This window comes from Tyto alba, unplaced genomic scaffold (genome assembly GCF_018691265.1).
Source record: "Tyto alba isolate M040663 unplaced genomic scaffold, T.alba_DEE_v4.0 Super-Scaffold_38, whole genome shotgun sequence".
NCBI classification, from domain to species: domain Eukaryota; kingdom Metazoa; phylum Chordata; class Aves; order Strigiformes; family Tytonidae; genus Tyto; species Tyto alba.
This window is the reverse complement of record NW_024881313.1, coordinates 14894549-14907467: the sequence shown is the minus strand read 5'-3', so window position 1 is coordinate 14907467 and position 12919 is coordinate 14894549. Positions and strand designations below refer to the sequence as shown.

General features: G+C 43.2%; 1 protein-coding gene across 9 annotated transcripts in view; it reads right to left on the bottom strand.

The window, feature by feature from the left end:
• The window catches only part of SGCE (sarcoglycan epsilon), a 34308-nt gene extending 27614 nt beyond the window's left edge, over positions 1-6694 (bottom strand). For all 9 annotated transcript variants that reach the window (XM_042801720.1, XM_042801722.1, XM_042801721.1 and 6 more), the window contains exon 1: positions 6513-6694. In XM_042801720.1, coding sequence (XP_042657654.1) covers positions 6513-6654 — 142 coding nt within the window. In that variant the 5' untranslated portion in view covers positions 6655-6694. The remainder of the gene's footprint in view (positions 1-6512) is intronic.
• Positions 6695-12919: the final 6225 nt, after the last annotated feature.

The window sequence follows — 12919 nt, the reverse complement described above, 5'->3', positions numbered from 1 at the left end:
AGATTTTAAATATTAATATTTTACAGCAGAATATTTAAGAGAAGGTATCCACAACAATTTCTGCCCACCTCACAATCCAAAAAGGGCCTAAGTATCATGGACCAACTTTATCTTCCCCATTCTTTTACAACAGTCTAACACCCATACACCATCCCGCACCCTTAACTATTCTCCTTATTGCTTCTTTGAGGTAGGGTCTCAATCCCATCTCTCCTACTACTGATGCAGCACACGGCTCCAGCTCTCAAAACACAGCACTTCCCCTCTCTCCCACACCTCCACCTTCACTTGGGACCTGGCTTAAACATGTGCTTGTTACTTTTATGCCACAGACCAGGACCTCAGGCCACGTCTCATGCAGTTGGTGACCGGATGGATGGTGACACTCAAAGAGCTGCAGTCAACGGCTCAATGTCCAAGTGGACACCAGTGACAACTGGCGATCCTCAGGGGTCAGTATTGGGACCAGAACTGTTTAACATCTTTGCTGGTGACACAGACAGTGGGATGGAGTGCACCTTCAACAAGTTTGCCAATGACACCAAACTGTGTGGTGTGGTCGACGCACTGGAGGGAAGGGACGTCATCTAGAGGCACCTGGACAGGCTGGAGAGGTGGGCCCGTGTGAACTTCATGGAGTTCAACAAGGCCAAGTGCAAGGTCCTGCACAGGTGTCAGGGCAATCCCAAGCACAAACACAGTCTGGGGAACGAGTGGACTGAGAGCAGCCCCAGGGCGAAGGACTTGGGGCTATTAGTTGATGGAAAACTGACTGTGAGCCAGCAATGTGTGCTTGCAGCCCAGAAAACCAACCACATCCTGGGCTGCATCAAGAGAAGTGTGGCCAGCAGGTCAAGGGAGGGGATTCTCCCCCTCTACTCCACTCTCATGAGACCCCACCTGCAGTGCTGTGTCCAGCTCTGGGGCCCCCAAAATGACAAGGACACGGACCTGCTTGAGCAGGTTCAGAGGAGGCAATGAAGATCATCAGGGGGCTGGAGCACCTCTCCTATGAAGACAGGATGAGAGAGTTGAGGCTGTTCAGCCTGGAGAAGAGAAGGCTCTGGGGAGACCTTATAGCAGCCTTCTAATACTTAAAAGGGGCTACAGGAAAGATGGGGAGGGACTCTTTATCAGGGAGTGTAGTGATAGGACAAGTGGTAACAGTTTTAAACTAAAAGAGGGTAGATTTAGATTAGACATAAGGAAGAAGTCCTTCATGGTGAGACACTGGCCCAGGTTGCCCAGAGAAGCTGTGGCTGCCCCCTCCCTGGAAGTGTTCAAGGCCAGGTTGGACGGGGCTTTGAGCAACCTGGTCTAGTGGAAGGTGTCCCTGCCTGTGGCAGGGAGGCTGGAACTGGATGATCTTTAAGGTCCCTTCCAACCCAAATCGTTCTATGATTCTGTGAATTGGTCACATTATCCAGCAGAGGAAGCAGAAGCTACACCACCACCTACTCTCCCTCCTCTTCCAACCTCCACACCCCTTCCTCTTACCTAGTATGCAGTAATTAAGCAACCATCACCGTAGAAATTTACTATGAATTAAAGTGGATTCTCTCAGTGGAAATTCACATCAAGATGGGATATTTTCTAACTGATAAAATCATCTTCAACAATAGCTACTACATAAGAAAAAAGAACTAATTTGTGTTAGTTCTGCATTGTGAACTACTCAAGTCCCTCTGCACTGCATCTATTATAACTCTATAAAAGTTCAAATCAAACCCAGAAATGTTTCTAAACTTATTCATCTTTGCTCAGTAAGAAATGGTTTTCTATCTATTTCTGTGCTACCCACTGATTACTGTAACATCTAAATATTTCTCCAAGATCATTTCAGAGAAGTAACTGAGTAAGGCATTTTGTCAGCCTCACTGTGAAACTCTGGCATTTGCATTTTTGGGAATGCTGCAAATTAAGTATTGGTAGAACAAAAACCTCATGCTTTATTAATAGTAGCATTTACCCACCACAATTCCCCCCCTCTACTGCAGGCCCGAGAAGAGAACCAAATTAGAGTAGCTTTTCCATGAACGTAAGGAAAAAATTGCTAGTTCCTGCAAAAGAAAAAACTGCCAGTCCAGCCCCAAGACCACAGTGCAACCAGAGGATATGGCCAGGTGACCCTGTAACCTGCTATTCCAGGATGCCCCTACATTCTGTCATCTCTCGATATGAATTACCAGAATATCCCTGCAATTACAATCCAAATTTCTGAGATGGGAATCGATTTAAAGACTCCCTTTAGTCATTCAGAAAAGGTTTCAAAATGATGAGATTTCTGTCTGATCACTAGATTGTCCTTTCAAACTTCTTGTGGCTTGGACTGCCACTAAAAATAATCTACATTTAAAAGGCATTTTGGTGACTTGCTTTGCAACTATAACATTTAGACACAGTCAATGTTTATGTAAACTTTTTTTTTTCTATTACATAATGAGCACCATAACTATGGTGTTAACAAAACAATGCATATTTTCAACCTATGTAACATGTTCATGCTAATTCCAAGACAGCAACACGTAGCAGTGAATACTGAAATCCATACCTTCAGCTCAAAATCTGTAGCACCCTGTTTCATATCGAAAACACTTCAACAAGATAGTTATGTAAAAACTCTTCTCGGGATAGAGCACTTATTGGTTGTACTAGTTCTTGCTACTACTTGCTTGAAAGGCCTTTCAGCTGATTAGGAGGGAAACTAATATGTGCTCTCTGGTTTCTTGGCTCTTCTGTTTCTTTCAAATTCCTATGAAAGTAATCACAACTAGAAACTCCCTCCTTTCCTCTAGAGCTCTGCCAAAAGGCGGCACTCTACACTGATAGTGTCTGCTGTAAATTTCTCAATATCTATTCAAGAACAGCTCAAAAGCTGTACCAAAATAGATATTCTTGTCTAGGTTTGAAATTCCTTCTTCTTAGTTTGACTGGAAAGGGGTTTACACTTTGGTGACCATAACTCCTGAAGTACTTTAATGAATTTCTAACAAAATCTAAAAACATTAAGGAGCAAGAATAAGCCTCTTTACACACTAAAAGTTTTGTCTGCAAGATGAATTCCTGCTATACAGCTGACTTCTTATTGTCTGGCTTTAGGATCTCTCTAAGATGTCTCCATGTAAGCTATACCACCTATAAATAATGTGCTTCTGTAATGAAAAGCATACTAACAGATTGGCTAGCTTTTCCCTCCTACAATTACTTATTCGAGCAAGTATTCATTGACAATAGATTTTATTTATCGATCTAGGTCAGATTAGCACAGACTTGACAGGCAACATCTTCACAGGCAGATATTCAGAGCCCCGTATGAAGAAAATCTGTTTCTTTGCCCTTATGGTTGCATCCACAAAAGAAAAAAGGGTGTGTATGCTATGGTATTAGTTTCAAAACACTAGACTGTCTGAGAAATGTTCTGCCTCCCTCTGTGGGGTGCGGCTGAACAGCAGAGTGTTGCCAACAGTGCTTCTGCTGTGAACAGCGGGATGGGAAGAGTGCAGGGATCTAGTTCAGGCTCTTGAATACCCGTTCCAGCCTGTGATTTCACAGTTGTTTTAAACTAGTGTATATTTGCAGCCTCGCTGAAAGGGGGGATTCCCAGCACTTTCTTGGCCACCTAGCCCACACCAGTGTAAATGATCCCGTGCCAGTCCTGGTCAGTAAATTGATTTCTGTGAGCAATTTTTATTTCTGAGAGGACTAGTTTTCAGCCAGATGACCCAATTCACAGTACCACTGTACAAGTTATTTAGCACCAACAAGGGAAGCAGTGAAAAATGTCTAGCTGTGGAAGGGCAGGAGAATGTTTTCTGGCAGCAACTCAGCTTTATGACAAATTAATATGACCACATAATCACAGCTTCAGAAGTAAGAACTAACGAGCTCCTTCCCCATTTTGTCCCCTTTCTAGGGAAGGGGGAATATGACTCCATCGCTCTACAAGTCCCTGTTCCTGGAATGAAACAGGGGTTCCAGGGAAAACACAGGCACTAACAACTAATTCTTTAAGCATAGAAATACAGGGCAGCCACCATAAAATGGCAACAGTAATTCAAACAACATTTTGATGACCACTCTCTCTGTAGAAGCAGAATATGGGGGCAATTAATTGCTCTGCCAAATTAACATGTCAGACTTCTCTACTAGTTTAATCTAGTAAACTTCTACTGTATCTGTTACTGTGAAGCTAGAGTCAAAGAACAACTACCTAGCTTGTATCAGAAATGCTTAACCTGAAACGTCACCTCTCACAACAACGTTCCATTTTTTCTAGCAGTATAGAAAATGATCATCAGCTAGTATTTGAGAGTCAGTACCTTCAATTTGAGTACTATATTAGTACCCCAGGAGCAAATGCTGGACCTATGAAATCACTCTTACACCCTTTAAACTCTTAAAACCCTTTAAATCCCTGGATTTTGAGTTAGCATTTGGCCACAAGGAGGGTAGGGAGAAGTCAGAGGGGGACAACTTGGACTTCTGACAGCAGCCAGCCTCCTCCAAAAAGCCCTTAAGTATGTATTTCATGCATCTTTAAGAACTGCAAAAAGAAGTCAAGTTTTTTTCTGTAAATCAAGTGCTACAACATAAACGGGAAAAACTAATCTCTATTAGTAGAGAAGTCTGAGAAATCTATTTACAGATCTTGTGCTACTTCTCATGTTCCATTTTGTCTGCAAGATGTCTTTTGCCAGGTTAAGTAATGCTTCAGTACTGTAGAGTCTACTTAAAAACAGGAGTCAAAAGAGGATTTTCATGCAGGGCTGTGGCTCATATCAGAGCCAGCAGATGAGGTTGGAAGTTCTTTCACATGGTCATAGTAGAGATGTCAGGCTCTGGGAAAGCAGGAAGATGCTACCATGAAAACAATAGGGTTTGTTTTCGGGTGGTCTGAGTTGGAGTTTATTTGCTTAAGGGTATGCAAGAGGAGCTAAGGTGAGCTCCTGGGATAATTTGCATTGTTCAACTTCTACAAGCTGTCTTGTACCTGAATTCAGACCAGGAACATACTATAAAATTCTACCTTGATGTAGAATAAATTTTATATAGATCTCTCTTACACAAACCTAACTGAAGTTCATGCTTCCTTTTTTAGATTGGTCTCAAACTGTGTATTCTGCCGTTTCAACTAATGAAATCCAACTGAACCAAGTTTATAAAGGTCTGAATTTGAAGTGGAAAAATTAACACTGAAAACCTTAAGACCTCTTTCCTTACCACGTAGCCTGGAAGGGACTTGTGGATTAAACTCACAACTCTGCTTCTGGAAGCTCATTTCAGTTGGACTTTTTTAAACTTGATACTGAAATCTTACCCTAAGACTGTCCTCATCCTTTCTTGGTTGCTATCCCCACAACTGGTCTTGGCAGAGGGAGGCAGAAAGAATTTCCACATAAGGTGAAAGCAGTATTTTGCATCTAAGAAATCCAAAGTTTTATCCTCATATTGAACATATTAATGCCTAGGTGAAAAACTGCATCTTTAATATATCCAATGGCTCATGTCACTTCTGCTGTCAGTATCCTATGACAAGTATGGCCATATACTTAAAGAAGTACTGGAAGTGTACCTAGATATTATTCAGGAAGATACCAAGCGGATTTGTTAGCTTTCAGCTGACACACCACTGACCTCTCAGACACCAAATAACCTAAAGAAATAGATTTATTGCTGTTAACTCACTCTTGGGGTTGCAACGGTCTCACAAAGGCACTCCTGTGGCTGGGCTGCTATTAAGTGTTTACTAAGCGTTATCCAGTTTAAGTATTTCCCTGTGAAGAACCTTTGTGGGTGTGAAACCTGACGGTTGCACAGCTGCTATTATTGACACGTATTAGGGAGCAGGATTCAGATTTTTGCTGCAGTCCTAATTCTGATGTAGTTGGATTAAATGGTCAAACTGGGAAATAATTTGGGCGGGGTGGGGTGTTAAGATACAAAAGATGTCCCTGCACTCAAAACAGCCCAGCTCTCGGGGACAAGCATGAGCCCTGCCAGGTCGAGGGAGGGGAGAAGTGGAGCGGGCGCTGCCGCCCGGCCCGGCGCTGTCCCCGGCAGCGGAGCCGCCGCCGCCCAGCGACTCTCAGCCAGGCCTCGCTCCCGGCCCCGGCCCCGGCCCCGGCCCGGCTCCCTCAGCTCGGGGCCCCGCCGGCCCCGGGGCGCTCCCCCCGCGCCGCGCCGGGAGGGGAGGGCTGCGGCGGTCCTCTCCGCAGGGAGAGAGGCGAGGGGCGGGCAGGCCGCCATCCCCGAGCCGCCTTCCAGGTGTCCTCCCTCCGCCGTGCCGGGAAGCGGCTGGAGCCGCGGGGTCGGGAGAAGGCCGGGACGGCTCAGCCCCCGCACCGATGGCGAGCTGGGAGCCGAGGGAGAGGGGGACGTCAGCGAGACGCAACCCGCGGAGGAAGCGGCGCTGCCGGGAAGGGCCGCGAAGCCCCGCAGGAGACGGGGTAGGGGAGGAACGCGGCGCAGTCCGGCGAGGCCCGTGCCCGCGGTGAAACGCCGCCGTGACCGACCTGTCAGCAGGAGGGTGGTGAGAGCTCCCCCGCTGTGCGGCCAGGGCCCCGCCGCACAATACCGCATCGCTCCCCGCTCCTCCGCCTGCCGCTGCTGCTGCTGCTGCTCCCGCTCCCTCTCCCTCCACGACCGCCACAGCATCCTCCGCTCCACTCCGCGCCGCCGCCTCGCCTCGCCCCGCGGCAGCCGCAGCATCCCCCGCCCCGCCCCGCCGGCCGTTTCCAGGCAGCGCGGCTGCCCCGCGGGGCATGCCGGGAGGAGCCGCCCGGCGGCCATGTTAGGGGGGCACGGGTGGGTGTGGGGATGTTGAGCTGCCTGGTGAAGGGTTCTCGGGGTGCGGCGGCTGCTAGGCCCCCCGATGGAGTGGGCAGGCTGGCTTGTGGGCCGCTGGCAGCGTCGAGTGCCTGCCCTGCCCTGCCCTGCCCTGCCCTGCCTTGCCTTGCCCTGCCTTGCCTTGCCGGGGCTCGGCCATGTCTCAGCGAGCTTAGCCTGTCGCCTCAGGCCAGGGGCGCGAACGTGGCGGGCACGAAGTGGTGGTGAAGTGAGGGTGCGCCGCGTGGGGAAGGGGAGGCAGCGGTTGTGACACCTCGTCACTTGCCTCTCGCATCTCTGCTCCCTCCCTTGAGGCCGGGCTACAAGCAGCAAGGCGGGACAGGACAGGACAGGACCCCTCACAAGCATGCCTGGTGTGCACGGGTGTGGTGCACTGTTGGAGGGCATTCTGGCTGAAGTCCTTGCAACATCACTTTTCTGATTATCTTACCCCTTTTGAAGTTTGTATCCCTATTATACGTGTAAATCCAGAGTGTTGAGGGTTTGTTTGTTTGTTTGTTTGTTTGGTGGTTTTAAGTTCAGCAGCTGCACCTGCAGCTATCAGAATTATGCGTAGGGTACCTGGAGGGTATGGTCAAGGGTCCAAGCTCCAGGCTCTCGTGTGTGGAGGCTTGTTGCATCTCTTGCACTGCTGTCTTGCAGCTTTGTGGCCTCCATTAAAGGCTGTACCCGATTTCCTCATCGTTCTATGCTGTCTCACTTCACTCTGGCTGTATTACACTTTCTGGACTAATTATTGATTTTTGGCTGCCATTTAATGTCTGTGGTGTAGCCCAGAAGCTATGACAATATTTGCTCCACGGTGGAAGCAAATCCCCCCTGTGTAGGAAGGAAGAATACTGTTAAATATGGTTCTTGGCAATGGTGGTGCATTTTGTGGGTAGGTGTATGTATATGTCATATATAACCACTTAAGACACAGTGCTGTGTAAATACATTTTCTTTTAGGGAGCTACAACTCTCAGCTTTCTATATGGCATATATAAGAGCAGTCCTTGTACTAGAACTACATACAGAACCACATCTAGAGCCATGCCTGCTTTTATATATTATTTGATAAGCTTGATTAACTCATTTAAATTTGCAATATCTTAGGGCAGTTATGCATGGGGGGGTAGATTTATTGGCAAATACTTTGTAAATGTTTTACTGCATAGGCTAGTATAGAAGTACATTTAAATAGGGACAAGACTTGGATGGAGAGTGTGTGTGAAATACTTGCTTGGAATTGCATAGAATGTAGTTGAAGACTTTTTTTACCTTCCACAACTAAAGCCTCGATTCAGCAAATAGATCTGTTTCTACTTTTATTTTATCCTTCTGGTGGATTGTCATTTTTGATATTTGCAAATTGTAGTAAGTCTTCCATTATCCATGAAAATGACCTTCCTTCCTTTGTTCTGCATGTATGTTCTTCCTTCCTGTATGTTCTGCATACAGAATTCTGATTTCTCATGAAATTTCATAAGCAGTTCCACTATTGTGAGCCAAATGCATTTGCAAAAAACAATTGTATGCTTTTGGGGTTTGGAAAGAAGAAATGTAATCTGGCTTACTCAAATTGTATTGACCCTGTTGAACTCTTTATAAGCAGGGGAAAAAAGGCAACTGTAGAAGACTTTACCCTATCTGGCCTCAGTCTTGTTGCAGCTCTAAATTTCCATCAATCCATGTCATGAAGGGGGACTTTACATAGTAAGAGGCTCTTTGGTATAAAAGTGCAAAATACTCTGGTGTTTTAGTCAGCCAGCTCATTACCCCAGATAAAGGATTTTTTATTTTTCCACCGAGACCTTTCAGAATATATTCACATTTTAAATTCGACTACATAGATACTTCAGAGCAGAAATCACACTCCTTCATTTACCTCCATCCAGAAGTACTCTTCTGTTTCATGGCACTTCATAATTTTGAGTAGGCCGACTTCTACTCTGAAATTATATGTGATTTTTTTGATTCATTCCTTTATGGAAGCATGCAAAGCCATATAGGTGCAGCTGTGCCATAGTGATCTCAGCTAGCTCATTCTGTGATGCTAATATTTACACTAACTAGTGAGAATACTAGTTACCAGAATACTGGTAACTAGTATTCTCACTAGTAAAGTGTGTTTTTATGCTAGTGAAGTGTCTGATTTTTTTTTTTTAAACATCTCTACTGTCATCAGCTTATTAATCACCATTTCTTTCCAAGTAATATCTTGTTGAGATGTTATTCGTATAGCTACTATAACACCATCAACGTCATTGTTTTTTTAATGTAGTAGCAGCAGTGTAGTAGTGTTCAGTGCTCTGCCACCTCTGCATAGAAAGAAGGCTACGTTCATCTAAAACATGTTTGTGGGATACACTGCCTGAGAAGAAATGGCTATATGTCATTGATATGTAAAGAAGTGCTGCAAGGGCCTGCCTTGTCCCACGGCTTCCTTCATAGCAGCCCTTGCACGTGGGTATCTATGTCTTTTTTGTTGGTTGTATCTTGAGGCTGGGATTCCAAAGCATACAGCACTGACCCTGCCCCGCAAGACAGACTTTGACTTGCCTGAGAAACTTAAGGTAATGCTGTGCACTTAAGAATTCTACTCTTACGTTCATAAAATGAAGTGATATGGGCAAAACAACTTGCTTAAATCAGCCACCAGTGACTTGATACTGGTTAGAAATATTCCCTCTGTAAGTACTTCTTTCTCCTTGTACTGTAATTTTAACAGACTGTAACAGAAATTAATGGAAAGGGATGCAGTGATGAGACATTTTTACAGAATTGTTCTGTATTCCATATATAGTGCATTTGCTTTGGCGAGTAGAAGAGCCGACTTCTAACATGACAAGAGTTTTTAGCTAAAATCTTTTAATTCCAGAGTATAAACCCCTCATTTCTTAGGGATGCAATAGTGACAATTGCTGTTTCCCCATGCATTCTGCAGACTTGGTCTGAAGGTTCATTTTGTTCTTCAGATATGTTTGACAATCAACTTCATGCAGAAGGAATACAGCCTAATCCATTCGCCTCTGTCTTTTAGAGCACAGGTGCTTCCAGTTTGAACTTTATACATAATAAATGTTGGCAAGTGTTGAGTGCTTCTGAAGATCAGCCCACCTAAACAAAAGAAGGACACATGGTCTTTTCTACCCCCTTTCCCCTTTTTTTTTTTTTTAGGCACTCTTTTGGGGAGAATATTTGTATATAGCTTTTAGTAAGGTTAGCAACTAGTATACCAAGACATTACATGAGACGTAAAAAGAACAACTACAATTCTTGTTACAGTTTGCGAGTCCTGAGGAGCTTTATAACACCACCTATCATTACATTCCAAGGATTCTTATTTCTTTTGTACTCATGTCTTTCTAATGTTTACTGGAAGCTTTTTGGCATGTTAATGTGGTAATTTGTGACTGCAGTGTACTACTAGTTTTTATGCAGTGCTAAACTGCATATATATGCAGCAGTGCTACAGACCACAGTATACAATGAAAAATTATTCAAAAATTAGGGTATCAAGAATTTTAATATTATGTGAAATGCACATTATTCAAAATTAACTTCCAGAGTTGAACAGAAATAGATTTTTATGAGCTGTGTTTTTAGCTGATTTAGCCCATGTATTTTATCTTTTCCTGGAATTTTAAATGGTTAAGAGGAGCCCAGAAGATTTAATTATGTAATGTAGTAGTTTTCTGTAGAATTTGACATATATTTTGGAAAATACCATGTGTTTGGAGAAAGAAGGTTATATATGTCCAAATATGGAAGTGATAAACAAGAAGAAATAAAAAAAAAGAACTTGGAAGAAATAAGAAGTGCACTGTAAATTTGAACAGCCTACAGGCAACTTCAGTTTGCTGAGCCAGCACTTACATCGCCAGTAGCCCTGTGTGTCAGTGACTTTGGCATTAGTACAGAGGTTATAGTTTCACGTTTCTGAGTAGTTCTTGCGGCTTTTCAGACATGCACTACTGCACCTGAAATACCGATTCTTGTCAACATTGTAGGAGTGCTTTCACACTCTTTGTATGTACAATGGCCTGTGTTTGCCCCTCTCTCCCTCTTTAGGGCACTGTCAGGCAGCAGTGAGTGAAACAATATCAAGGCAAAGCTTTTCTTTTATGAGAGACTTCTATTTCAAACATACTTGCTGCTTGGTGCTCACTGATGGCTCATACCTTAGTTTAAAAGAAAAAAGTATAGACTGTGATTTTCATCACACAATTTTTCCTGTGGCCAAAGCTTTTCGGAAGCATGTTGGTTCAAATAATTAATATTTCTATCAGTGTTTCTAACTGCTATTCTAGAAAGACACAAAAATAGCTAGGCAGTGGTAAGTTTGATTTTTCTCTCCTTGATCTGTATTGGGAAAGGCTGCATCTTGTAGAATGACACAGAGAATAAGTACAGTATGTATACTGATTTATTATGGGGGAGAAAATAGTACCAGAACCATTATCTGAATCTCTTAAAATCTCTATCTGTAGTACTCAGTAAGCTACTTAGTCCAGTATAAGTATCACTAAATTAATATTTTCTTCATCTTTGTGAGCTGTGCCATTCCTAAATCTCTAGGTTTTAATTTAGCTTAATTTCTTGTATGTTCTGCATAGAGAAGTTAGTTTGATACCTAAATTAGTTAAAAATTCCAAACTAAGGATTGTGTCTTCATTGTTCACCAATTCTTAAGTTATCTACAAAAATTCCTTGTTTCAGCCTTTTCTGTAATGCACATCAAGGCAAACCTCCCCCACCTGGGAAGGTAAGAGTGGGTGTCTGCTGAAAAGCATATGTGAAGTACAATTATCAGAGTTAATGGCTGAAAAATTAGAACTTCTAAATTCTGGTAACATGTGGCTGCCCAAAGCTATGCACCTTTTGTGGATAATATAACTAATTAAGGTCCTCTGTACTTCAGAGGTCCTGCTTGTGAAAACAAGAGAATATTTATACTTTGAATTAACAACTTTTTTTTTTTTTTTTTTCTTTTTAGAGGCACATAGGCCCTCAAGTGCAGCTGCATGATGATACACTCCCTGGATGCACAGAAGTAGCTCAAAAGGAATTACTAGAAAAAACAGTGGGCTAGGTAAGCACATTGGCAAATGCAAGCTGAGTGAGTAAATCCTCATCTCTGGAAATATGTTTTGGGTTTGTTTGGTTTTTTTTTTTTTTGTTTTTTTTTTTTTTTTTTTTTTTTTGGTTTTGTTTTTGTTTTTTGCTGTGCATTAATGGCCATCTCTTCTCCATTGACCAAATAATTTATTACAAAATCTACTGGAAAGGGCTGACGTTATCCTGGAACCAGGATTTGTAGCAAATGTAACATAGCACCTGTGAAATGTGATCTAGACTGAATGTTGCACAATCTATTCAGTGGTTTCATTGCATTGTTACATGAAGGTGAGACTGCATATGTCTGTAAACTTAAATTTTTTATTATGTTTAACGAAATAAATCAGTGGTGCTTTGGAGAAGTAGTTTACATGTCAGGATGGAGTCTATGAATAAATTGGGCGATGGAATGAACACACTTAGCAGGAACTCCTGAAGGGTTCAAACCTTTGATGTCAATATTGTGTTGGCCAGGTTATGCAATGCACAGATCCAGATTCATTATGAATTGTCAGCCCAAAGAAGCGGAAATGTGGGCCAACAGTGAACCTTGTTCCTCCTTGTGTAGTTCCTCATAGGGTGGTAGTCAACACCCAGAGCTTAAGGCAACATCATTAAAAAAAGCAAGTTAATCATACATCCTAGATGATGAATAAAGGAGGGTGTTGGATTTGTATGTGGAGTCAGTTCTTGCCAAGAGTGTGGGAGTTGCAGAAACACCTCAGAGGAGCACAGCAAAAGCTTGTGACAGATGTGTTATGTGCAGATTTAAGAAAATGATTTGATGAAAAATTGAATGTTTTCAGCCTGAAGGCATGAAATTAGAAAGTGATTCTATGAGGAAGGGCTGAGGTTTTCACGGAACAAAGAACAAGTTTTCTTCCTGTTCCAGAACAAGCTTTTCTTGGAGGAGCAGTGAAATACTTTTGTATTTTCTTTTCAATATGTATCATGTGCTCTCCAATGTGCTTGT